This window comes from Pleurodeles waltl, chromosome 6 (assembly GCF_031143425.1).
Source record: "Pleurodeles waltl isolate 20211129_DDA chromosome 6, aPleWal1.hap1.20221129, whole genome shotgun sequence".
Lineage (NCBI taxonomy): Eukaryota > Metazoa > Chordata > Amphibia > Caudata > Salamandridae > Pleurodeles > Pleurodeles waltl.
Genome location: NC_090445.1, coordinates 1167374380 through 1167401579, shown reverse-complemented (window position 1 = coordinate 1167401579; position 27200 = coordinate 1167374380). Strand labels below are relative to the sequence as shown.

The 27200-nt window shown below is 40.9% G+C and overlaps 1 protein-coding gene across 1 annotated transcript in view; it reads left to right on the top strand.

Annotated features, from left to right (window-relative positions):
• Positions 1-27200, top strand: part of LOC138300704 (testican-2-like) — a 101804-nt gene that overhangs the window by 6622 nt on the left and 67982 nt on the right. Inside the window, exon 4 of the mRNA XM_069240382.1 lies at positions 8506-8623. Coding sequence (XP_069096483.1) covers positions 8506-8623 — 118 coding nt within the window. The remainder of the gene's footprint in view (positions 1-8505; positions 8624-27200) is intronic.

Sequence of the window (27200 nt, the reverse complement as noted above, 5' to 3'; positions counted from 1 at the left end):
CACTGGATCGATCCAATTCTGCTCTAAGAGGTGGAGCCCACTCTACCCGATCAAAGGCTCTCAGTCCTGTCCAGCGGCAGGTCTAGTCTAGCACAGTCAGTGTGGTGATCAGTGACATCACACATGCCCGGGTCCTGGTGGAAGAGATATTTCATTCCGCCCATGTCCCAGTTTTGACATATATAGAGTGGGACATTTTATCATTTATTTCAATGTCAAAGGGGATATGTCCATATACTCTGTCTCTGGGTTTATCTGAATCCTTCATCTTGCAAGATTATTTAACGCAGTGTTTAATTTGTGCCGACTGTTTCTGGTGATGGACACAAGAGTCTATTTTCAAGAGCTGGATATGTTTTTCAATCTTTGACCCTGAGGAAGAGTGAGAAAAGCAGAAAAGTGGGAAGGAAGAAGGAAAAGAACGATAGGATATAAATGATAATGAGAGAACGCAGTAATAAAAGTAGCCTGTAAGGTATGCCACGGAGAGGTGAATAGTGGGGTGGCTGAGGAAAGAAGCCTGAGATGGACTTAAGACTAGGTAGCCTATGAATTTGGCCTCCATGCCATTCACTAGGAACGGTCTACCTACCCGTTTTCCTTTAAGGAAAACGGGCTGCATTTTAAAAAAAGAAGAAAAAAAATCTCCTTTATTTAAAAAGCAGTCACAGACGTAGTGGTCTGCCTCCTCCAGCAGGCCACCATCCCTGTGAGCGGGACCATTCCCAATGGGGTAATAAATTGTGACCTACCTAATGAATATTGATGAGGTAGGTAATTTGCGAACCCATTGAGAATCGCAAACAATGTTAATTTCGCTTTGCGACTCGCAATTTGTGATTCCCAAACGAATCGCAAATCGTGAGTCGCAAAACAAAAGGTCGTACATCTGGCCCCTTGTGGTTCTGCAAAGAGTTACCTGCTGTTGCTTGGCAGGATGACTCTGTGTAGAAGGCTGTTCCTGCTTTGCAAACCCGGACTGAGTTCAAGAGGTACAACATGTATTGCATGGTGGCAAGCTGTGACGAACTGCTCAAGGCTGGTGGACAGATGGCGATACAATCAGCACACTGGACAGATAATCAAGTCAATCAGGAGTGGAGAGAATGGATTGTTTCCTGTAGGTGAAGTCGTATACTTGCTTAAAGCATTTTCATTACTGCAAACAGCATAACAGTTGGTCTTTCTTGGGCGTGAGACTGCAAGCCCCTTTCTCCTTGAAAAAACTCAAAATTGCACATTTTTTATTACTAAAGGTTCTTTCCCCCCTCTGAATTCACCACTGGTCTATATTCAATGGGGGCGTTATTTACATACAGCTAACGCAGGGACTACATCGCCCAGAAGTCTGTGCCTGTACCGGTTTGTTTGAAGATGGAGGAGGGGTACGCAGAGGCCCTATAAGGAGAGCTCCAGCATCCCACTGCAAGGGGTGTTATTTCCACTCAGCTACCTCAGGGACTAGGTCACCCTTCGCCTTTGCTTGTACCCGTTTGTTTTGTGGTGGAATACGGGCACGCAGGGGTACTCTCAAGAACTCTGCAACATCCCACTGCGCCTGCCATCACCCAGAAGAGGCTGGTCTCGGGCACTCCTCTTAGCTTGAGGATGTCTATGGTATTTTCGCTTTGATTTACTTCTAATTTGATTTGATTCTGTGATTGCATACTCTGTGGCCCGGAATCTTTAATTGACTGGAGTTTTTGTGCTGACCTGGAGCTGATAAACTTAGTAGGTAAGGGTTGTTTATGTTTATTATTCCAGGGTTTTCCCCCATGATGCTGCATTTCCTGCTTAGTTCTAATTAACGAGTCATCACCATTTATGCCATTTTTGTTTGGCAAATATATATGTAAATAGGGGTAAGACAAAAAACTTCAGCTAAAAACCAGAAGGCGTGCAAAAAAGTATCTCTCTGGATTCCTTTTTAGCATGGGAGTTATTTCTAAGGAGGTTTCCCACATTCCAATTCCCCCTCTTTGAAGAGATTTTATCTAGGCTCCAGATGAGGTTCTTGAAGCAATAAAATAACACCGCCACAGTGTGACACAACTGCACTTGATTGTTCTCTTTGTGGCAATGCAGGCCCTATTGTGAAAAGGACGAAAAGGACAAAAAGGGCAAAGAGACCTGTGATACATCCTGAACCACTGGCTGACCCTGTTCAGTCCCTCATCTAGTTGGGGTCGACGTGAGCTCCTGTGGTAGGGGGCATGCCCCGACTGGGATATCTTTTTTGATAAACTCGAGGATATTGTTGAGTATTGTATCTTTCGTCTGGTGGAGTGACTGCATATACTGGAAAATTATATTGTCAAATGAACCACCATAGTGTGATGCATGAATGGAGAGCTCGGATGACTACACATCCAGTCCACACCATTTTAACCCCCGGTCATGACATTCTCATCTGTTGGAGACCCCTTGGAAGCTGCTGCAACGTGACCACCCCCTTACTGGCCATACTGGAATGTCTAGATAATCTTAGAGCTTCACAATATGAGAGAACGCAGGTTTATATGCCCATGGTCTTGTTAAACTTCTTCAGCAGTCACCTTATCATCGATTTAGTCTTCCACCAAACGCAAACCCTTATGTTGTTATGGCTAACATGCTGATTTTGAAACAAGGAAAACAGAATCTACTATACAGCTAAAGAATAAGGTGTGCCACTGACTTTAAAAACACACCAACTTTAATTTTGCTAATTATGGAAATATTTTGTTTGTCAGAAGGGTGGATTGGCCAAGGCCCTCCCTGAAATCCTTTACAGGAGACTGTATAGTCATCAACTGTAAATCTCCTGCTCTAGCACAATATTGCCTTTCCCAGAAACAAAAATAGATCACAGGAATGAGGAGGATATTATTCTTTTACCCCCGGGCTTCTTTCACAAGCATTTGCAGCATAGCCCCCCAAAACAGCATCTAGGATGAAAAATGTATCTACTGTTCGGTGTAAGAGGCCTAGTACCAACCTTTAACGTTTTTCCTCTACTCTCTGACCTGAGGAACTGACAGAGTGTGGAGGGTACTGCATCCATTAGGAATGATTGTCTAATTGATGGAAACATGATATTGAATATAAAGCCACCTTTGTCTACTACCCAAGCTAGACATCTAAATTGGATTTGCTGGGATATTTCAGGAATAGTTCCAAACTGACTATCAAAGAAGGTTTAACTGGTCTAACCACATATGACATTAATATGTTTCAGAAGACTTGGGCCACCAGGGATATCAAATGGGATGGATATCTCAGTGTCCGTGTGCCAGAAATTCCATCTTCAGCAGGAAGGCCAGGGGGAGGGGGATTAGTGGGGGGAGGAATGGCTGGTAACTTTTTTTCCAAGCTTACATAGATATAAAGATAATGCACATTCCAATTCTGTATCCTGGGATCCATTTTTTTTTAGTTTTTCACTCCATTTAGATATATTTTGTTTTAATTAACTTCTACAATGCTGTACTTCTGCATGAAAAGACGTATAATATTGTCATTTTATTTTTTATTATACAGGTATGGAGGGCTAGGTCACTTTCAATTCTGAAAAACTTAAACATAAGTATAAGAGGTGTCTTTAATGCAAAGATGGATATGTTAATTCTACTATCTCTGATCCCTACAAGCCAGGGGTAATTGTGCCACATACATCTAAGATGGATCACTGGGAGAAAGAGAGGCATTTCCTAAAACATATACTGAGGTTTGACTTTTGTAACTGTTCTGAAACTCCAGAGGAAGCGGCCAAACAAATTGTTAGTTTTACTGATTGGGGGCAAGAAATTATCATAGATTATTTATTTGTCTCACTGTCTATGCTTATGTATGTTCAATCTGGGGGAAAGAAGGCTAGCAGATAAAGCGATCACAATCTGAAAGATCTATTTATAAAATTATCTCCTAATTACACCCCAGTGTCTGAGAAGGGTTTGACCATTTTTCAACTGAAAGCCAATGGGTTTAGACTTAGATGGGAGGAGTTACTTTTACTTTTTGTTTTGTATGATTGTTAAAGTCTTTTTAACTTTGATTAATGAGTGCTTTTTAGTTGAAAATCCACTAAATGTTTTAACTTTCAATGCCTTTGTTTATTAGGTACAACACATCAGAACAACTCCTTTGAGACAGGCTAATCGTATGGCGTTTCCTCAGCCTAGCTGGTTTGATAAGAAACACGGGGAGGCAAATAGACAGTTAAGGATAGCTTTAAATTATAATAACTAATGATAGGGGTGGTAAAGGAGAAAATAGCGCTCATCAGAGTGGTCTTTCCTTTAGTATTGAACAGTGTTTAAACAAGGTACCTCCCCTTAAGACCTTGTGATGGGACAATCCTCAGATTAGTCCCTAAACACGAAACAACAAAAAAGCGCACTCGTTCTTTACTATATATAATAATATTTCATCAATATAAAATACAAGTTCCAACGTAAATATCCAATGAGTTCTTCTGTAATGCTTCTTTACAAATTCCTGAATATATTTCTAAAATGTACCTGCCAAATTGACTATCAAATGGACTACCAAATTATATAATAATTCTCCTCACAGATACATTTGCTCTCAACACCTGAGCTGTTGTAGACTTGAAACTAGTGAAGCTATTATTATTAAGGTAAGCTGTTTGGGCAATGTCTAAATAAGGCACTACACTTATATTGATATTTTGAACTATTCCATAGGACTGACTAGAAGATAGCATTTTTGATAGTCCATTTGGCAGGTACATTTTAGAAATATATTCAGGAATATTTTGTTTATTAAACAGGAGACCTAACCTGGGTGTGCATGTCTGTGACACATTCATTAGTTTTCCTCTGCTTTTTTTGCACTGTGGTTTTGCAAAGGTTGTGATATATATTTATATTGGTATGGGTTGTTCAAAACTTTAAGGGGATTTCCACTGAGTCGTTATTATATGTATGTGAGTACACAAAAGAGCTAATGCACTATGGATTTCGTGGGAAAGGGTACTTATTGTTAATTGAGACATGTTTTTTATGTGAAAAATAGTTATTATTCTATATTATTGACAGCCATGAGAAGCCCTGAGGAAGTCTATAGGGGAGATATAACCCAGATGAAACTGGCTGTAGCTGTTTGTGAAGAAGCATTAAAGAAGAACTCATTGGATATTTACATTGGAACTTGTATTTTATATTGATGAAGTAATATTATATATTGTAAAGAACAAGAGGGATTTTTAGCTTTAAATTATAAACTCAGAGTAAGGAAGATTATTGTTGATTGTAGTGCTGAATCTTTTATATCAGCAATAACGAAAAGGAAAACAGATTTGAGATACAAAGCCTAGGATAAGTTACTGAGTGTCTGTGTGCTGCAAGATAAAAGAGGGTTTTTGGAAGGTTGTGAATTCAAACAACTTCACCACCTGCTTAATAGATGGTTTTGGGACTAATATTAAATCAGACGTTTGGGAAGAGCATTTCAAAGTAATTTACTACCTGGGTCTGGACAAGGAAGCACCCATGTCTGAGGCAAAAAAAAAAAATCCTTTGGATATTTGGTTTGAGCTTCAAGAGGTTGTGACCACCATTAATGAAAGTCCTGCTAATGAATCCCCGTGCCCTATGGAGTCTCTATGGTTCTTTGCAAGGCCAATGGTAATTTCAGTACACAGGTGACAGTTAATGTCTTGAACTCTGCTGTAGCCTTCCATCTACCATCATAATATCAAAAGGCAATTATTGTACATGTGCTTAAAATGGGGAATAGGAAGGACACCCTCAATTTTAGTCCCATTTGCAGTTATTCTCCGTTGTTAAATTCATTGGGCAAATTGTATTGCATTGGATTTGGGGATGGATCAATAAATACAATTTGATAACCCCAGTCTAAAATGACTTTAGGGAGGGGCTTGGAACGTAGGAGAATTGCCTCAATCTTCATCAAATTGTGGGCAAATATGCTGTTGCTGAAAAGGGTTCATTGTATCTCAGTTTTATGACCCTTAGTAGTGCCTTTGATAAGCTTAACATGTCTAAGTTATGGGCCATATTGCTTGGGATTGTATTGGATCAGGACATAGTGGAAGTTCCATGAGTTCTGCGCTTTGGAGCCAAGGCTTCAGTAAGGTATGGGATAGAGGGAGAATGTACTAAATATTTTGAGGTGGAAAAAAGGAGTTTGTCAGGTATGTGTTTTAGCCCTTATTCCGTTTCTTTTGTAAATCAATGGCCTTTTTGCTAACTTGGTCTTCGAGCCCCCATTCCGGCCTTACTTCATGCCTATGGCGCCTTGCTAGTGTCCTAAACTCTTGCTGGCAGGTAAATAATAGAAAATTACCTCAAATGTGATCAAGGGCATAACATTCCCTGGCTGAGGCATATTAGCAGCTCAGAAATGTTCTTGCCCTTTACATGTGAAGAGATCTCCTCCACGAGAGTAGCATTCCCTGAATGTGTAAATACCTCTCAAGTGCTGGGAAAATGTGCTCCAAGGCTTACCAATGGTTAAATATTTTCCATATGTAGTAACAAAGCGTGAATTTGCACATGGGAGTCTATTACTCTATGATTTGTCTGATCTACAAAACGCCACACCGCAGGATTAGGAACCTGATTGGAATGTTACATAACCTTTGTTTGGATCGACATGGAAACCTGCACCTGCTGCAGTTTTCAATGAAGATTCCTGGCAATGTTTGTGAATCCCAGAAAGTTGTAAACCTGCACATGCATATAAGGTGTAGATCTATGAGTTTAGATTTATTATTTCATTGTGAATTGAACCCATATTCATGTCAGATGATATTCTAACACAGAATATTATAACAACAAAATTATTTTACCAAACCTCCAAGACAGCAGTTGATGAGAAAAGTCAGTCATTCATTTGTTCAGCCTTTACTTGAGCCCAGGATTTCCCAGGAAAAGGGGCACTATCCTATCTTTCCTCGCTTACAACGATTTTCCTTGAACTTGTACAGCCAACCAGGGTAGAGGAGTTGAAAACCTCTTACAACGGTTCCCTAAAATCCTAATTCTTCTTTTGTTTCTCTACCTCATTAAATGAAGTGTTTCCTCCATTGAGTGGACCTTTCTCTAGTCATATCTCAAATTTGCTGACCAGTAATGTAACACTGTAGCTAAATCAAGACAGGTATCTGGACCTTAATTTTGAAAGATTTATAATTAATAATGGATTTTCTTTAGTATAACTTTGAGTTTGTTTCAGTTTTGATTTCTGTGCGATCTTCCCTGATAAAGGGTTGTGAGAAGACTATGAGGAACGCTCCATCTCAGGGAAACATTTGATCCCTGTCATGTCCTAGCGGTACAGGAGAAGCTGGGGCTCATTGGTAGCAAGACTGTCACTAGAAAGACCCTATCAGTCCTGGATAGTTTCAGTGTCCACACGGAACGTAAAGGTTTCTTAGACCTAGAAATCTTTAGTAAGCTGTTAAAACACAATCTCATCATACCAGGTAGTGAGTATGAGAACCTAGAGGAGGGGGTTTCCCTTCATGTGAACGATGTTCCTAGCCCTGATAATTTCCATTTACCCTGAAAATATACCAAAAGAAGATATGGTCAATGCGACACAGTGAGAGATTAGAAATTTGTTTGGCCACTGACATATCTGATAGGAAAAGTAAGAACTAACTGGCTGTTGAGGTCAGAGGTATAAGAATCCTGTCTGTGTGTTAGACTGATGCGAGTGTCTGTTAGGGGAGTAAGCCAAAAAGACCCTGGTATTTTGGTAACAGGTGTATCCAATATTGCGCGGATGCTTTCTGTCTTTGGGAAAACAATGTAAAAGAAAATATTACTCTCAAAATCATATGTTCGTCCAAAACGTCCAAAACACTCAGATCTCAGGGCTGTGGAAAGGCTCAGATAGCAACAGCTTCGGACAACATTAAATAACAAAAGATCCTCTTTGTCAACCAAACCCAATAGACCTGTATGTTAAATATACTTAAATAAGGTGGGCCTGTTGAGACTTGTATGGTAAAGGTACTTATATAAGATGGGTCTGTTAATCCCATTTCTGGTGCAAACTCTGATTTATATCTAAAATGGGTTTAGAAGTGTGCCTGACATAGTCGTTTGCTCCCACAGTATGTGGCAGAAAAAACATGCCACTGATTACAGATGCGAACTGCGCAAAATATGTTTGCACATTTGGTAACTGGTGAATTAAAGCTGAATTTGCACACAGTTCTCCATCCGTAGGTGACATTTTTGTAAGCGGGTTCAAATTGTGCACCCATCAGTTAGTGCACCCTTTGCCAATGTATATCAACAGGCAACCAATTTTCACCCATTTTCTGAGAGCCATTGTATTCAGTACCTGTGTTGAACACAAATATTTCACAATTCCTTCGATTCTGTAAGCTTCCTAAGCCCTTCATAGATTTTTCTCAAATAGTGGTGTTTTTTGTATTGATGTGAATGTTTGGCTTGTGGATTGTGCATCGTGGATCTGACCCATTTGTATCTTTGTATAATGTGTGATTCCTTATTTTTCCTCACTTAGTGCAAACTTGAGCAACAGGCGTGCCTGTCCAGCAAGCAGCTGACTTTAAAGTGTCAGGGGTCATGCCCGTGCCCAACAACACACACTCCGACATCTACCACGGACACCAACAAACAGGGTAAGAGAATGTTGTTAGCTCAATGTTTGCCGCTTGTATCTTCTGTTAACCAGATCTAGTGTCCATGAATGTGTCCTTTGGGCAGTATGATAAGCTAAGGTTCTTTTTCCCTACAATCACAGGTCATGTGAAATCGGGGAATTAGTAGTGAGGTTCCATCCACGAAACCTGATTCTGCCTACAGCCTTTAACTTGATGTAAACGCTGGGAAAAGCTAAGAGAATAGTGTAGCTGGCCCTTGGTCCATGGCTCCCCAGGAACAGAAAACAGATGTATCTTACTTTTACCAGCAAGGGAGGTTTCTCCACAATGTGACAGCATCGACTTCCTTACAGATTCCCACCATAACCATAGTTGTGCGTATTTACAAATAGGTGGATGTTGGCACAGCTGATACCACCAGAGCTTTGATTCACAAGCTCCTGAAGGGCAGGAGTCAGTTGTTTTCCAAATTAATCTAGATGTTTGGTGGCGTTTTTGTGACAGAGCACTGCTGTCCTGAATGAAAAATAATGTTTCCATCCTGAACAGCAATGTCAAAGGGCCTTGCAATTGGAAACCAATTTAATGGAAGTTCTAGGAAAGTTACTTTTTTGAGCCTCGACACCCCTCGCGTTTGCACATGAAAGCTTGTCCTCAGATTCGCCCCGCACCCGTCAGTCCAATTGCCAAGAGGATAAGGAATGCACATTATTTAAAACTTCTTTTTGTAAGGCATTACCAGGTTACGTGTTGGTGGTTCCCGTAACAACCTCGAGTAGAGTGCACCACTAATGTCAGAGCATGTCGTAGCCTCTCCTTGCATTTCATATAAAAGCAAACTTGTCTCTGTTCAGTGGGCCGGATTGTACTGTATACCTTATTTCCACAGTACACCCACAAGGAGCGGGGCTAATATCATCAAGCTAATTTTGTAGCATCTTCTTCAGCTGATATCAGGATCAAAACTGTGACCCCAGTGTAGACCGATGCGGAAAACATATCATATATTGTTCAGTTCTCACGGTTTACAACTGTTATGATCCCCAACAAAGGTAGCAGTGCACTCCAAATCTGATGATGCGTTTGATGATCTGGGCTCCTACTCCTGGGAGTTGTTTACCACCTAATTCAAGTCATATTTCATGGTCTCCCCACATGCCATCAGCTCCTTCAAATGACTTGGAGCCAAGACTAGATTTGCGACAATGACAGATGTGACCATTTCGTTTGGGGTTAATTTAGATATCTGTACATCAGTGAGGAACTGAACAGATAGCATTTGTGGCATTTGTCCTCTCTCAAGCCCATTCCAGGTGATAATAACAAGTGGCTGCTCTAATTTTTTGTTGCTTCTCCTTCTTACGGACCAAAGAGTAGATGGAAAATCCCAAAAGAGACAAAGTGGAATGCTGACTTTACCAACCACATATTTATTCCTGACCCTGTCAAATGAACCACACTCTATTTCGCAGCCACAGACTACTTTGGGGTCCACTCTGCTGTATATTCTCAAAAACAGCGTTGTGGTCAGTGGTGGCTCGTACTTTAGGGCAGAGGGGCCACGCCCCCCCCACCTTTTGCCCCTCATGAAGAGTGTCTGTCAGGCTGAACAAAGGTCAGCCTGACAGACACTCTCCATGTTCAGCTCAGGCAGCCAGGAGCAGACATGCGCGATTTGCACACACTCCTGGCTGCCTGAGCTGAACTTTGCTGGGCATGACCTCCTCAGCTCAGCAAAGGTGCCTCAAGGCCCTCCCCTGGGTGACGAGGAAAGCGTCACCAATTGACACTCTCCCTGGGCACTTCAGGTTGAAGCCCTGAAGTGCCAATAGCGAGTGTCAATCATCCCAGCCTTATGACAGCGCCGTCACTGAGTGGGGTGGGGTGGGGTCAGCAGTCTCACTGACCCCATCCCACACGGTGACGAGGCTGGGACTGCTGCCTTCCCTCATTGACCTAAGGTCAGCCGATGCGGGAAGGCAGCAGTACCAACCCTCCTGGGACCTGGAGGCTGAAGGTAAGTGTGTGTGTTTGTATGTGTGTGATGTTTTAAATTAAATGTTTGATGCACGCGTGCATGTTTGAGTGTTATGAGTGTTGTTAATGGGCGAGCGTGCGCGTGTGTGTGTGAAAGAATGAGTGTGTGCGATCTTTTAAAACGAATGTTTGGTGCGTGCGTTCATGTTTGAATGGTATGAATGTTGTTAATGGATGTGCGTGTGTGAAAGAATGAGTGTGTGTGATGTTTTAAAATGAATGTTTGGTGCGTGCGTGCATGATTGAATGGTATGAGTGTTGTTAATGGATGTGCGTGCATGCATGCGTGTCTGTGTGTGAAAGAATGAATGTGTGTGTGTGTGCGTCCCGCCCAACTCCCTCCCCCCTAAAGCGACCAGCCGCCACTGTTTGTGGTGAGTTTGTATTGGTGAAGCTTTACGATTATTTTTTACAAGTAGCAGATAGAAGGATTGTTCGACGTTAAACAAGGTTGTATTCGTCCTTCTTTTTTTTCATTGTTTTGTGTTTGCTGCCTCAGTTCTTTGCGTCCTGTGAGTTCTCCCTCGATGCAGTTTCAAACAGCCAAAGGCTGGTTCGGCAGCAGGAGGCATGGCGCCTTTGTCAGCATAAGTGATTTCCTATCCTCAGGGGAAGCTGAATTTACAAACACTTTCAGGCATGAAAAAGCCTGTGAACTACTTTCTTACATTCGTTCTATTTTTCATAAGACTTTTGTAGTAATCACATTAAGTACAGGAAAAAGCAACGTTACAAGGTAACCTGACGCTCCATTAGATTAGTAAAGTATCTGCCTACCCGATGTAACATGATTTTGGTTTATGGTTGAAGCTAGTAATAGCATTGTTAACTTCACTGGAAGAGTGTTGTGGGGAAGACTTGGGTATCTTGTGCAGCCTTTCTACTGGGGGTATTACTGTCAGTGCAGATTTCTTTACGTAGATAACTTCCCTCAGGTACACCGAATAAAATGCATAATTTTTGCAATTGATACATGTTTTAGACATGAAAAGTCCATGAGAAATCACCCACATATATTTTGCTCGTTTGAGGTGCCTGTTTTTATTTGGCACTCAAATTGTATACAACAGTGGATCGCCCTATGTTGCATAAATGTTGTTGTCATGGACTTTACCCTCATAGGAGATCAGAGTTCCTGATCTGTAATGACCACTTTGCTTACATTATCAGAGATATTGTGATACAAGATATTAATTGCTTTAAGTGCGAAAATAATTTAGCATACATAAATTGATCGACGTGATTATTATTTGTGTAGTTTTATGTCACATGAAGGTCCCCCAAAAGTTTGCAATTCTGGACCTCAGTGTTCTGTAGACGTTCGATCCTAAGTAACACTTAAGAAGTTTGACCAATACCGCCCCAACTCAAAAACACCTTCCAGCTTGATGATCTTAAAACTCAAAAAATCAAAACTTATGTTCTCAGTTAGAGGTGGCTGTTTTTATTTACATTGTATATACCTAAACATTTAATACATGTTCATCCTGGTGCCCAATGTTATTGACCATCCAAAGAACTTGTATTAAAGTAAACAGTATAGCCTTATGATAGCGCCTCTTGCTTGAGTCTGAGACTCAGTTTGTAAATATCCATTCATAGATGTTCTGTGCCAGAGGGATGAATGGAGAACCCCATGTCTGTGACATACTGTGTAATGACAGCCTGTATATGTAAGGGAGCCAACTATGTACAGCATTTCTTTCATTTGTTTGCTCCGAGGAGCTGATGTTTGAACGCTGTTGGTGACCTACTAAACATGCTCTGCCGTATGAGCTGTATTTAAATGGATCAACATTTTTAATCCAAAAAGCCATCTGTCACTCTGATAAGCTGACTGTGCCCAAATCCTTTACATAGTTGTGCAGAGCACAATTATGGTGTGTTGTAGCAAAGGAAATATTTTTTCCCCTACACCTAAAATCTAACCTAATTTTAGAGTCTTTTTTTCATAGCAGAATTATACAGGATATATTCTCAATTTGTAAAACGCATATAAATCGGTAAATTGGTAACATTTGATCAGAAAGTGCCATAATACTGGTGGAGCATTTCAGGAATGCGCTAAACGAGGTCGACAAATCTCTTCACCCTAAGCAGGGAGTAAGAGCGGTTACCTTCAACATCAATCAACATTTAATTTACAGTGGGACCAATTTTGTCACTCAGTGAAACCCAAATCGGAAATAAAGCTAAAAGGCATTTATTATAAATTAATACTCAGGTTAATGTAAACAAGTCTGAACACTAGGCTATAATATAATTGTATTTTGTAAGTTTGCGCCACTTTTTTGTCAAAAAATGACGCAAATGTGTTGCAAAAAATATAAATATGGTCCATAGTATCACCATAGTGTGACCAAAACGTTGGAAAAATCTATGTCTGTTCAGCATGAGACAACCTAAACATTCAATTAATGCGATGTAAAACAATTAAAGCAAAATCGATAATAAACGCTTACCAATTCTTCTAAACATTTGAGAAATTTAGGAATCTAGCTAAGCAGTGGTGAAACCCAACAACTCACTAATTCAAACATGCTGGGCTACAACACATGACGACAAAAAGTAAAAAGGAAATAAATGATAAACGGAGGCTATAAAAACAACATCTGGGGCAAAATGAAGCTAACTAAAGTTGGCAGAAAGTAAGTAAAGGTGTCAGCATCTCAGAAGCTCGGTTAAGAGTCTTCTCATGGGTCAAGAAAAATCTAAATCTTTTAAGCAATCATTTGGGAATGAGCAGGGCAAGGGCAAAGAGGTCTGTACTTCTCAAAGTCCAAGAGGTCTGTCCTACTGAAACTAACTGGAAGCAATAAATTAAGGTTCAAGGTGAATGGTGATTTGTCCATTGCTAATGCATATGGATCCAAAGATTTAAATTGTCCAATCAAAGCACATCATACAACAGGCATCTGCAACATCCAGGGTTGTTCCCAAGACCGTCACAGGAAGGTATCCATCTTTGCTCTCCTGTACGACTTTGTAACAATTTATGAATAAATCCAATCTTCACATTCACGGATTATCTTTGTGCTATCACCAAGGTTACTTTCTCAGGCTCTCTATGAATAAGACAATAGCACATCTACTTCTAAACTAACGTTTCATGTGACTGAAATTTGAAAGAAATGACACATTAGCAAAACAAAAGACAACTTTCTCGTGTTCTTTGAGACTGAGGCCTAAAAAGCCTTAACACGTCTGAACTAAAGCAGAATAAAAATGGCACACTTTTCCATATTGAACAAACACATGTAAACATTTCAATAATTAATTTGTCATTAATAAATCTTGTCTAAATTCATATTACAGTAAATTGCAAAAGTGCAATAACCTGTTAATACATGTCAGTAAATACAATGGGGAACTACAATTTGTCAAAATTAGAATATAACATTAAAAGCATATGCATCAAGGAATTCATTATCATTTCAATGATAACTATTCTTTAACATCACAAAGAACCATATGAAATCAGTTTTCTATTAGGCTCCATGAGTTCTCAATCAAAAATGTAAAAATGCAAATAAGTAAAATGCAAATGATGACAGCAAAAATAGCAAATGTCTCTTTCAGTCTCGTTGTGAGCAAAGCAACTTGCAAGCAATTGTCTTTCAACAAAGTTCAGGTGTTAATTTCAAAATCTTCTTTGATTCCCTACAAAGTTCATCAAGTGTTTCTATTAAATGTCCTAATATCTCTAATAAATGCACAGTTCAGAGTTACTATTAATCACATCTGAGTTTTACACGGTCAACTGTCTTTGTCTCATTCCTTTTGTACCAACTGCTGCTGTTGACTCAATCAGACACCCCTCAGACCATAGATGTGCCGTTTCAGGTACTTGCTTGTCTCCAACAGCTCGATTAACCTGCTCCCTTTGTCTCACTGTAACTGGCCCTTCAGTGACAGGTGGTGTTTCATCAAGGGGACCTGGAATTTTAGGAGTATGTGCCTTGTGCGCCCACTTGGGGAGACTAGCACACTTTATCAGCCATTGTTGTTACCAGTATTATCTAGTAAGGTCCCTTCCGCCAAGGTTCCATGCAATACTTCCGTACATGTTTGTTTACCATGACCCAGTCACCTGGGCACAGGCTCCTGGAGCCGCTGAACTGTAGATTCTCCATCCTAATGAGACACAGAACAAATTACATCAGACAGTCCTTTGCAATAATCGAGTACCATGTCATCTGTAATGTTCACAAGCTCATTTGCAGGTCCTGCTATTAATCTCATGGCATGACCCATGATTATCTCGTGGGGCAACAATATTTTTTCCTGTCTGGTGTACTGTGCAAACTCATCAGCACAAGAGGCAATACATCAGTTCATTTCAGTGAGGTGGAAGCACAAACTTTTGCCAGTCTGGATTTCATGATTCCATTTACTTGTTCCACCAATCTGGAAGCTTCCGGCCTGTAACTGTAATGTTGTCTTTGATCAACTTGTAATATCATACATAGTAACTTCTGGGCTTCACTATTGAAGTGAGTTCCTCGTTCTGACTCTAGAGAAGTTGGGAAGCAGAATCTAGATATTAACTCCCTAGCCACAGTTTTGCTACTATCAGACTTTCATTTCTCCTGGTCGGGTAAGCTTCAACCCAACAAGAGAAAAAGCATGCAATAACCAGCTCCCTGGGTACCTTCATGGTCTTTCAAACAGAAGCCATCAACAAATATGACATGATCAGATTCAGGAAGGGGGATAACTTGAATATCGGGTCTTGGCTTGGTGCATAGTTCAGTGACATCCTGACAGTCATGCTCAATTTCATCAATACCATTTACATCTTTATTGTCAACAGGAAAAGGCAAATGTGTTGCTGGATTTAGGGTAAGGCATCTTTTCAAACTAATGGGTGCAGCCAAAATGGTCTGCTCATACCGGGTAAGTTTACTACTTGTCAAATGCTGCATCTTGGTACAGGTTAACAAAATGTCCATGGAATGGGGGACAAAAACATTCAAAGTGTTCGCCCCGCTCGATGCTAACACTGAGTGCAGCAACCACTTTAAGACAGCCGGGCAATGCAGAAGCCACAGGTTGAAGAGTGGCTGAAAAGTAAGAGATTGGTCCGTGTGCATTTCCATGCAGTTAAGTCAAAACTGAGAGTCCTATCTCATTTTCTGAAAAGTCCCAGTCTTCAGGGGACACAGAATCTCTCTGTGGGTACATCATTACAGGTCAGCATAGAGAACAATGTGACACTTGGGGTTTGATTCCCAATTATAAATGCTACGTCCTCATCATTGGCATGGATTAGCAACTTACATAGCAAGTCACATCCAAGCAAGCTCACAAGACTCTAGTCACACACCACAAATTGGTGCTCATCCTTAAATGAACCCATTTTTATAGGGACATGGACTGTTACAGGGTTGGTCAATTGCTGAGTTGTAACTCCTACATCTTGGATCTTCTTTCCAGAGAGTGGAAAGTTAGGAAACTCTGCTGTTCTTACAGTAGAGTAGATAGCACCAGTGTCAACCAAAAAGGACACACTACAGCCATTCATATTACCCTCAACCTATAGACCACACTAATCTACCGCTAAAGATGCTCCAAGCATGCATTCTTCTTCTCCTTTCGGACACCATAATTAGAAAATAGCTGAGGAATCCTCATCACTCAGATCAGTTAAGGGAAACTGAGTTGCCATTTAGTTAGAATTTACATTTGTGACTTGGTTCAAATTTTGTCAAGGAACATTTGACCGTTGTTGGGGCATTGGGGCTTGTGGGACACTTTTGAATTTTGTATCTCTTGTCTTTGGGACGCATTTGAATTTTGCACTCAAAGTATCTGCACTTTTTGTATCTGAACCTGATTACTATTTTCCTGCATTTGCATAACTCGACTAGTCTTCATCTGGTTATTATTCACATTAGCCCCTTGGGTGCCAAGGACTTAATGGTTACGTCCGTGGCTGCGGCGCTGAGGCGCCACGGACGTAACCATTACGTCCTAGTACTGACCCTCGGGGGAAGCGCTAGTGGTCCCCCCGAGGGCCGAGCCCCCTCTCCCCCCCCCATGGCAGGGCTGAAAGGGGAATCTCTTCCTCTTCCACACACCTCCACTGATGTCTGATGATGTCAGTGCTTGATCGTGCGCTGACATCATCAGAGGCCGCCCCACGGAAGAGAAATGCAAAAGCATTTCTCTTCTGATCATGTGATGGGTGCCTGAGAGGCTTCAAAGGAAAGGAAAGGAATTTCCTTCCCTTTGATGTCTCTCAGAGCATTTCAGCAGACGGATCGTGAAGCGATCTAGCTGCTGAAATGCTCACTAGACACCAGGGATAATTTTTGTGTAGCAAAATTGGCATATGGGGAGCAACCCCCTGGGCAAGGGTTGCTCCCCAGGGGGGCAATTATTTTTAAGGCTTTTTCTGACCCCCTGCGGGCAGATCAGCCTATTGTTATTAGGCCGATCTGCCCCCAGGAGGGCAGAAACCTCTAGGTGCGAGGGATCATTTTTCTTTTGTTTTGTTTTTGTTTTCGTTTGTTTTTCAGACGTGCGGAGCGACCCCTTAGGCAAGGGTCTCTCCCCTGGGGGGCAAATTATATTTAGGCCATTACTGCCCCCCTTGTGGGCAGATCAGCCTACTTTTATTAAGCCAATCTGCCCCCAAGGGGGGCAAAAACCACTAGACCCCAGGGATTTTTTTTTTAAGGTCAATGTCACGCAAGGGGAGCGATCCTTTAGGCAAGGGTCGCTCCCCTGGGGGGCAAATTATATTTAGGCCATTTCTGCCCCTCTTGGGGACAGATCGGCCTATTTTTATTAGGCCAACATAAACCAGTAGGCACCAGTTTTTTTTAATTTTTTTATATTGTTTTACAGATAGGGAGCGACCCCTTAGGCAAGTGTCGCTTCCCTGGGAGGCAATTTTATTTTAGGTCATTTCTGCCTCCCTTAGGGGCAGATCAGCCTATTTTTCTTAGGCCAATTTGCCCCCAAGGGGGCAGAACCCTCTAGATACCAGGGATTTATTTTTTGGCGACAATTTCACACAAGGGGAGGGACCCCTTACACAAATTTATTTTAGGCCATTTCTGTCCCCCTTGGAGGCAGATCAGCCTATTTTTCTTAGGCCAGTCTGCACCCAAGGGGGCAGAAACCACTGGGCCCCAGATATTATTTTCTTTTGCGCAAATTTCATGCAAGGGGATCGACCCCTTATGCAAGGGTCGCTTCCCTGGGGGGCAAATTTATTTTAGCCCATTTCTGGCCCCCTTCAGGGCAGATCAGCCTATTTCTATTAGGTCGATCTTCCCCCAGGGGGGCAGAAACCACTTAGGCACCAGGGATTAGTGTGTGTGTATGTTTGTGTGTGTTTTGTATCGGGGGCAGCCCCTTGGGCAAGGGTCACTCCCCATGGGGGCACATTACTGTTGGCCATATCTGCCCCCTTTGGAGGCAGATTGGCCTATTTTTGGGAGGCCCATCTGCCCCCAAAGGGGGCAGAAAGCCCACGAAAGACCAGGGAAGATATTTTTTCCAAATAAATGGAGCCAAAGTTGTTCTGCCCACCAGTGGAAAGATAGAGCAATTACCCCCAATCCAGAAAGTCTACTAGATGCCAGGGAATTAAAAAAAATATATATAGTGGCTTGGTGGCTACCAACCAGCATGGGCATGGTTATGCCCCCACCCCAACTGAAGGGGGTAACAGTCTTTCAGCTCTTCCCCCGCACACTAAAACATCTTATCCCACGGCAAGCAAGAGGACATCTGATTATTTTGGGTTTTGGTTTCACATTTGGGCCATGAGAGCTTGGCTAACTTTCAAAATTGTCCCACTTGGAATGGTGAGGGCTTCACTTTTTGAACTTTGGGACGCTGCCATGTAGAAAAATCCACAAGACCTAGACACATCTGAAAACGAAATATCTGGGTGAGCCTAGGGTGGTGTGCTTCACATGCACCCTGCACCATTTTATTACCCACAATGCCCTGCAAACCTCCAACTTTGCTGGAAATCACACATTCTTTCCACATTTTTGTGATGGAATCTGCAGAAATCCACAAAATTCCTACCACCCAGCATTGTCTCATCTATATCGATAACAATTCTGCCCCACTTGTCAGCCTAAAAATGTTTTTTTTTCAAACTGCCCTTTTAGACCCGCCCTTTTAGACCCGCTTTGGTTCCCTTCAATTTCAACATGTTTTGGCTCTTCCCTGTCACAGGCACTTGGCCCACCTACACAAGTGAGGTATAATTTTTACCGGGAGACTGAGGGGAATGTTGGATGGAATGAAATGTGGGAAAGATGGGATTTTTTAGCTAAATTTGAGGTTTGCTGAGGATTTTAGGTAAGAAAATACTGGGGGATCCGTGCAAGTCACACCTCCTGGAGTCCCTCGGGTGTCTAGATTTCAGAAGTGTCTGGGTTTGGTAGGTTTCCCTGTATGCCTGCTGAGCCCAGGACCAAAAACGCAGGTGCCCCTGCAAAAACAGGTAGTTTTGTTGATCTGTCCAGATAGTGTTTTGGGGCCTTTCCTTTGGGGGGAACTTGGGGGAATGCTGGGTTGAAGGAAATTTGTGGCTCCTCTTAGATTCCAGAACTTTCTGTCACCGAAAGTTGAGGAAAAAGTGTTTTTTTGGCTAAATTTTGAGGTTTGCAAAGGATTCTGGGTAACAGAACCTGGTCAGAGCCCCACAAGTCACCCCATCTTGGATTCCCCTAGGTGTCTAGTTTTCAAAAATGCACAGGTTTGGTAGGTTTCCTTAGGTGCCGGCTGAGCTAGAGGCCAAAATCCACAGCTAGGCACTTACCAAAGAACACGTCAGTTTTCTTTGTGAAAATGTGAAGTGTCCACATTGTGTTTTGGGGCATTTCCTGTCGCGGACACTAGGCCTACCCACACAAGTGAGATACCATTTTTATTGGGAGACTTGGGAGAATACTGGGTGGAAGGAAATGTGCGGCTCCTCTCAGATTCCAGAACTTTCTGTCACTGAAATGTGAGGAAAAAGTGTTTTTTGGCCTAATTTTGGGGTTTGCAAAGGATTCGGGGTAACAGAATCTGGTGAGAGCCCCACAAGTCACCCCATCCTGGATTTCCCTAGGTGTCTAGTTTTCAAACATGGACAGGTTTGGTAGGTTTTCCTAGGTGCCGGCTGAGCTAGAGATCAAAATCCACAGCTAGGCACGTTCCAAAAAACACATCAGTTTTCAATGTAAAAATGTTATGTGTCCATGTTGTGTTTCCTGTCGCGGGCGTTAGGCCTACCCATGCAAGTGAGATATAATTTTTATCGAGATACTTGGGGCAACAAGGAATAGCAGAACAAGTGTTATTGCCCCTTGTCTTTCTCTAAAATGTTCCCTTCCAAATGTAAGACAGTATGTAAAAAAGACGTCTATTTGAGAAATGCCCTATAATTCACATGCTAGTATGGGGACCAAAGAATTCAGAGATGTGCAGATAACCACTGCTTCTCAACACCTTATCTTGTGCCCATTTCGGAAAGGTTTTCTTGATACCTATTTTTCACTCTTTATATTTCACCAAATGAATTGCTGTATACCCGGTATTGAATGAAAACCCATTGTAAGGTGCAGCTTATTTATTGGCTCTGGGTACCTAGGGTTCTTGATGAACCTACAAGCCCTATATATCCCCACAACCAGAAGAGTCCAGCAGATGTAACAGTATATTGCTTTCAAATATCTGACATAGCAGGAATAAGTTGCAGAGTAAAACGTGGAGAGAAATGGCTGTTTTTTTTCACCTCAATTTCAAAATTTTAATTTAGCTGTTATTTTCTGTGGGAAAACCTTGTAGGATCTACACAAATGACCCCTTTCTGAATTCAGAATTTTGTCTACTTTTCAGAAATGTTTAGCATTCCGGGATCCAGCATTGGTTTCACACCCATTTATATCACTAACTAGAAAGAGGCTAAAAGCACAAAAAATAGTAAAAATGCGGAACGGCCCAGTAAAATGCTAAAATTGTGTTAAAAAATGTGGTTTTCTGATTCAAGCCTTCCTGTTCCTGAAATCTGGAAAGATGGTGATTTTAGCACCACAAACCTTTTGTTGATGCCATTTTCATGGAAGAAAACACAAGCCTTCTTCTGCAGCCCTTTTTTCACATTTTTTTGGATACAGCGAAAACTAAATTTTCGCTGTATTTTGGCTAATTTCTTGGTCTCCTCCAGGGTAACCCACAAACTCTGGGTACCTCTAGAATCCCTAGGATGTTGGAAAAAAAGGATGCAAATTTGGCGTAGATAGCTTATGTTGACAAAATGTTATGACGGCCTACGCGTGAACTGCCCCAAATAGCCAAAAAAAATGCCTGCCACCTGAGGGGGAAAAGGCCTGGCAGCGAAGGGGTTAAGGGGACACTCTCTCTTCCAATGGCCCAATTTGCAGCACATGTGACATGGATTAGTTCTCTTCAATGTCATGATATCCACACCTACATTGGGACCAAAATTAACACTTTGCCTTCTACCTTACTGCTGAAAACCATTACTTCCTTGCATCATCCGGGCTCCCTGGTGATACACTTCCTGGATTTCGCATGCATTCCTTGAAAACTGTGGATTCTGATTTCTCTGTGCAGACTTCAATTGCATCACCATCAACTTCTCCTTTGAGCTTTTTCTACTTTAAATCCAACTCATCACTGCAATATTTTGCATTTCGCAGGATCTCATCAATCGATTTGTTCTGCCAACAAATCAAATGCTGCTGAATCATGATATTCACAATTGGCTTCAATCTCTGTACAAATCTAAACACAAAATGACCCATATCTTTTGCCTCTATGGTCTCAGTATCACTGAAATGTTTGAAAGTCTGCAACAATCTCTCATAATCGGAAAGTATTGATTCCTTAGACTCCTGAGTCATTCTGTCAATCCTCAGCCAGTCAGAATCTTTGGGGGACACCTTTTCGTTCAGAAATGCAATCAGCTTCTGCTACTTTTTCATCACCTCTTCAGACAGCACATTTGACACTGGCCCCCTGAGGTTCCCTGTCAGGCCACTCAACAGCAATCTTGCATTCAGCCCACAAGGAGTTCGGAACCACGACGTCAAACAATGTGTTGAAATCTTCCTACAAACTTTTGTAAAGTTTAACAAATCTTTCAATCTCCCCATACCATTCTGCTGGTTTCTCTCACAATTTGGGGAAATCATTTGTGAATGACAGAATGTCACTTCTATTCCAAGCTACATTAATATATACTCCACCACAAACTTCTCTCCTAGGCAGCATCTTTACATCTCCCTCACTCTGACCTGCTCCAGCCGGAGGCAGATCTGTTTACGCTTTCTTCTGATCCTTCTTCTTTACCCATCATCCTTCCCACTTATATAATGCACCCCATTTGTATATGTAACAAATTAATTCTCTAATCTGTAATCTCATTCCCAAAGGCCTCATGTTCATAGTATCCTTATCACTGAATTCCGGACTATAGCTGTTCTATAAGGGTTTTGATTTCTCCTGATCTACTGCATATTTCTGGACCAATTCAGTTAATAGTTCATGAGCTTGTCCTGCACATTTTTGTAATGTCTTTGCAAACAAACCACAGTTTTGTTCTCTCTGTAAGTGTCTAGCTGATCCATGTCTAAATTTCCCAATATTTAATGCTAATTTCAACCTGGGCACATCTGGCGGTCTCTTTCTCTCTGGCAAGAGTTTGTAATGATTTTCCACTGTAACTAGTGTTTCCTGCTGTTTTTGTAGTCCTCAGACCATTTAACTAATTGTTTAATTCCTGGGCATTAAAACCTCTCAAACTTATTGGAGGATTTGCCAATGCTTCTCCTTTTGAAGAACTCAAATTTGCCTGATCTGGGGTAGTCACAATGAACATTTCTTCAGAACAGTTAAAAGGCAATCTCCTATTTGGGGCACTATAACCAATATTCAGGGTAAGTTTTGATCTGGGTACAAAATATGGTGAGGATCTCTGAGGAAACCTCACATCGGGGTAATTCCTTGCTGACTAGGTGTCAAAGTCGGATCTGAAATGCGTATAGGGGTCAATGGTCCTTGAAGTGAAATAATTCTTTCTAATTCTGAACCACTTGGACAAACCAATCCCTGGGCATTTGCAAGTAAAGGAACAGTGGGGCAACTGGGGTCTTTAGAACATTTGGAACATTTGAAACCTTCAGAACATTTGGAACATTTAAGGCATGTGTTTTATTTCCTGTCATACCTGGGCCATATAAAGGAACAACTAGACCTATTGTTACTGGAACTATTAATGTGCCTGGGTTGGTGTAACTCAGTATAACTCGAAGGAACAGTTATACCTAAGCCTGGTCCTGTCAAATTAGTATTTAAACCCTGTCTTGTCTGATTTGGATTAAAACTCTGTCTCATCTGGTTCAAATTTAGACTTTATACTACCTGATTAGAGCTCTATTTAACAGCATATTAAAGGTCACATTTCTCAATGTCAGAATTGCATGGAGGCGGATGATTTAACAGTAACTGATTTATAAAATCATAATTCGAAGCACTCTCACAGGTTTCTCTGACTCTGTTGTCTGTTCTGCCTTTTCTATCTTTTTCTTTACCATTGATTTAGTACTTTCTCCTTCGTCACTCAAGAAGGTATGATACCAAGTAGTTCCCTCTATTATGTCAAGCTTTCTGTTGATTATCCCATCTCACCTCTGCAACAGTCATGTTGCCTGAACAACTAATATATATATATATATTCTAAACAACTAACAAACCATAAAAACCAAAAAGAAAACCTTACCTTAAAATTAGTTGTTCAGGCAATTGTTATTCAGGCACAATTGTTGTTTAGACAGTAGTTGTTCAGTACTTAGTTGTAGAGTCTTTTCAGTTGTTTAGCAGTAGTGGGTCAGGCAAGTAGTGGTTTAGACCTAGTTGTTCAGGATGTTTCCCGCCCAGGGGACCCTTGTCCCCTGTGCTGGCCATTGGGGTGGTGGGCATGACTCCTGCCTTTTCTAAGTCAGGAGTCATGTGGCATGGTAGGTTTAGCACCATAAAATGACGCTAATCTGGTTAGAGTAATTTTTTTTACTCTAACCTGCCTAAAGTCATTTTTTGGTGCTAAACCCCCTTCTTCTATACCACCAGCCCCACAGACTAAAGTCATTTTTTTTTTACTCTAGCCTACCCTTTGCACCGGCTTACACCATTCCAGAAATATGGTGCACAGAAATGGTGCAATCCGGTGCTAAACTTTTTGGTGCAAAACTGCTTTAGTGCAGTTTTGCACCAAAAAGTATAAATAAGGGCCTAAGTGCTTCAAATTGAGCTGGTCTCAGAGGCGGACTGATCATGAATAAAATACGCCTCAGGTTCTCAATAATTCTCAAACTAAATGTTCCATAGATGGAAAGGCTAATGTACCTTCTTTCTCAGTAACCTATGCCATTGCTCAAGCCACAAACATGCCTGAAGACCTATGTTGGACAATACATATTGACCTGGAGTACTGTTGAGTGGAGTCTTTATTCCATCTCTAGCCAGGATGAATATATCACCTTTTATCAAACTTTTCAATGCTTTAAAGAACTTCATTTTCAATCAAATTACAAAAAACACAATTAACGTCTCATTTGCAATCAGGAAATGATTCTGTTCCCACAATCCTCTTTTTCGATGTTCGCAATCAATAGCAGTGCAACACTCTATGACGTAGTCCACCAATACCAATGAGGCTTCACACTAACTGACCTTAACAGCGCGACACACTGTGAAGTCAATCTCACTCCTTGCAGAAGCTCGCCCTCCTTTACAATTTCCCTCATAATCACTCTTTCACGCAAACCAAATGCAAAATAATGGAGTGAAAACTAACAACAACTGTCTGCTTCTCAAAAGGATCGGGTAATCAAACACTTCAAAAGCAGCACGGAGCTACACCTTCTGACTATGTTTTCACATTTATATTGCACACGAGACTCGACTAACAGATCTCACCTGGATTGAAACAGTTTGTCTCGGTGTGCTCAAGATTCACTAATACCAACCTGTCACACAAAGAATATTGCTGTTACTGTTGATGACATCCCATGACCAGCACCTCACACCACAGACAATAAATTAACCAAGTGTCTTCTACACTTGTGCATTATCCCGGGATCTTAGGCCATAACGGACCCATTAACCAACACAACTTCTTAGCAAAAAGAGCCACATTCACACAACTTTGAAAACTCAGCAACACACTTCACAAAAATTACACTTCACAGCAATCTTTAGCCAAAGCAACTTAAAGCGCAAACTCTGTTAATACTCATACATCCACTGCAAAGGAATGACACTGGGACTCCTTTAATCCTCCAAACAAACCATGAAATCATAAGTTGGGATTGGTCTGGACAACTTCATAATAGAACTCCTTAAGTCCCAATACAATCTCCTTTTTATTGCCTCTCAATTTAGAGCTCCCCACCTCGTGGGAGAAACCGTCCGCTGTTACCAGATTTGTTGGAGCATTTCAGGTATACTCTAAACAAGGTTGGCAAATATTGTCACCCTACGCAGGGGTAAGAGCAGTTAACATCATAATCAATGAACATTTAATTTACAGCATGACCAATTTAGTCACACAATGAAAACCCAAATCGGAAATAAATTTAAAAGGGATTTATCACAAATGAATACTCAGGTTAATGTGAACAGTTCTCAACACCAGACTATAAAGATACAGTATCTTCATAGGGTGACCAAAACGCTAGTAAAATCTAAGCCTGATCAGCATCAGACAAACTAAACACTCATTTAATGTGATGCAAAACAATAGAAACAAAATCTGATGCTCTGAAAATAAACACTTACCAGTTCTTCTAAACAGTTGAGAAATTTAGGAACCTTCCATGTTTGCTGGCTAAGTGATGACGAAACCTTCAAAGACAAAAAGTCACTGATTCAAATGTGCTGAGCTATAAAACATGAGGACAAGAAGTACAAAGGAAAAATAGGACAAAATGAAGTGGGAAAATGACATATGAGACAAAATGAAGCTAACTTAAGGTGGTAAAAAGCACGTAAAAATGGAAGGTGTCAACATCTCAGAAGCTTTGTCAAGAGTCTTCTCATGGGTCAAGAAAAATCTAGTCTTCTCAGCAAGCATTTGGGAAAGAGTGTCTAAACTAAAACAGAATAAAAATGGCACACTTTATCCATGTTGAACAAGCACGTGTAAATGTTTCAATAATAAATTTGTCTTTAATAAATGTTGTCTAATTTCATGTTACAGTAAATTACTAAAGTGAAATAACCTGTTAATGCATGTCAGTTAAATATGATGGGAACTACACTTTTTCAACATTAGCGTATAGCATTCAAAACACATCAATCAAGAAATGTATTATTGTTTTAAAGATAACTATTCTTTAACACCACAAGGCAACATATGAAATTGGGTTAGGTGATTATATCTTAGATGGCGTGACTATACCACAAGCATTAAAATACTAGCCTACAGTGTATGCACCTGAATATAGACTTTTAGTGCACCACTTTACAATTAGCTTGTTACAGTAAATTACTGAAGTGAAATAACCTGTTATTGCATGTCAGTAAATATGATAGGAACTATACTTTTTAAACATTAGCCTATAGCATTCAAAACATATCAATCAAGGAATTCATTATCGTTTTAATGATAACTATTCTTTAACACCACAAGGCAACATATGAAATTAGGTTAGGTGATTATATCTTAGATGGCGTGACTATACCACAAGCATTAAAATACTAGCCTACAGTGTATGCACCTGAATATAGACTTTTAGTGCACCACTTTACAAGTAGCTTGTTATCAGTTTACACAATATAATATCAATATGGGCACATTCAGATCAACATTGTAACATCAAAGGTAGGAGCCAAAAATCTGCTGCACGAAAACCAGATCTGCAGTGGAGGTACTCTGGGCTCAAATGATCAGTAGTAAAATCAGATACATATTACTGACAACCTTCTATCAGTTAATGAATATTAAGTATATTGTACCAGAAATACGCTGGGTGCATTGAAAAGGCATCATATTTTTGTGTGAAACTGTACCTCTTTTAAAACTAATGCAACTGGCTGTCAATAGACAGGAAAAATGAGTGGAGGAGTTCCAAACAGCTTATAAGTGTAGCACTAGTTACAGTAAATCTATGAAGAACCTTTTCTATATACAGCAGGGTTCCTCTCAGCATCACAGAAACCAGTTGTTACGGTTGTGGTTCAGCTTCCATTTGAAAGTTAGTTTGCTGAACTGGTCGGGTAGGATGAAAAGTTAATCAATACAAAAGACCACCCCACAGTTAAAGTGTAAAGCTGCCATGATGGATTTCTGGTAAAGGAATTCTAGGATATCCTTGTTGGGAAACAACATATACAAAGGGAAGGAAATGCACCAGACTGCTGAAAACTGAGAGTGGGAAGTCTCATCAATTGCTAATATTTTTACTCTTTAAAATAAACTACTTGGCCCTTACCAATGAGAAAGTGGAACTGAAGAGGGGAATATGTCCCTGTCTGCTGCTCTAATAAAGAATTCCTGCTTCCTCAAGTAGTGGACAAA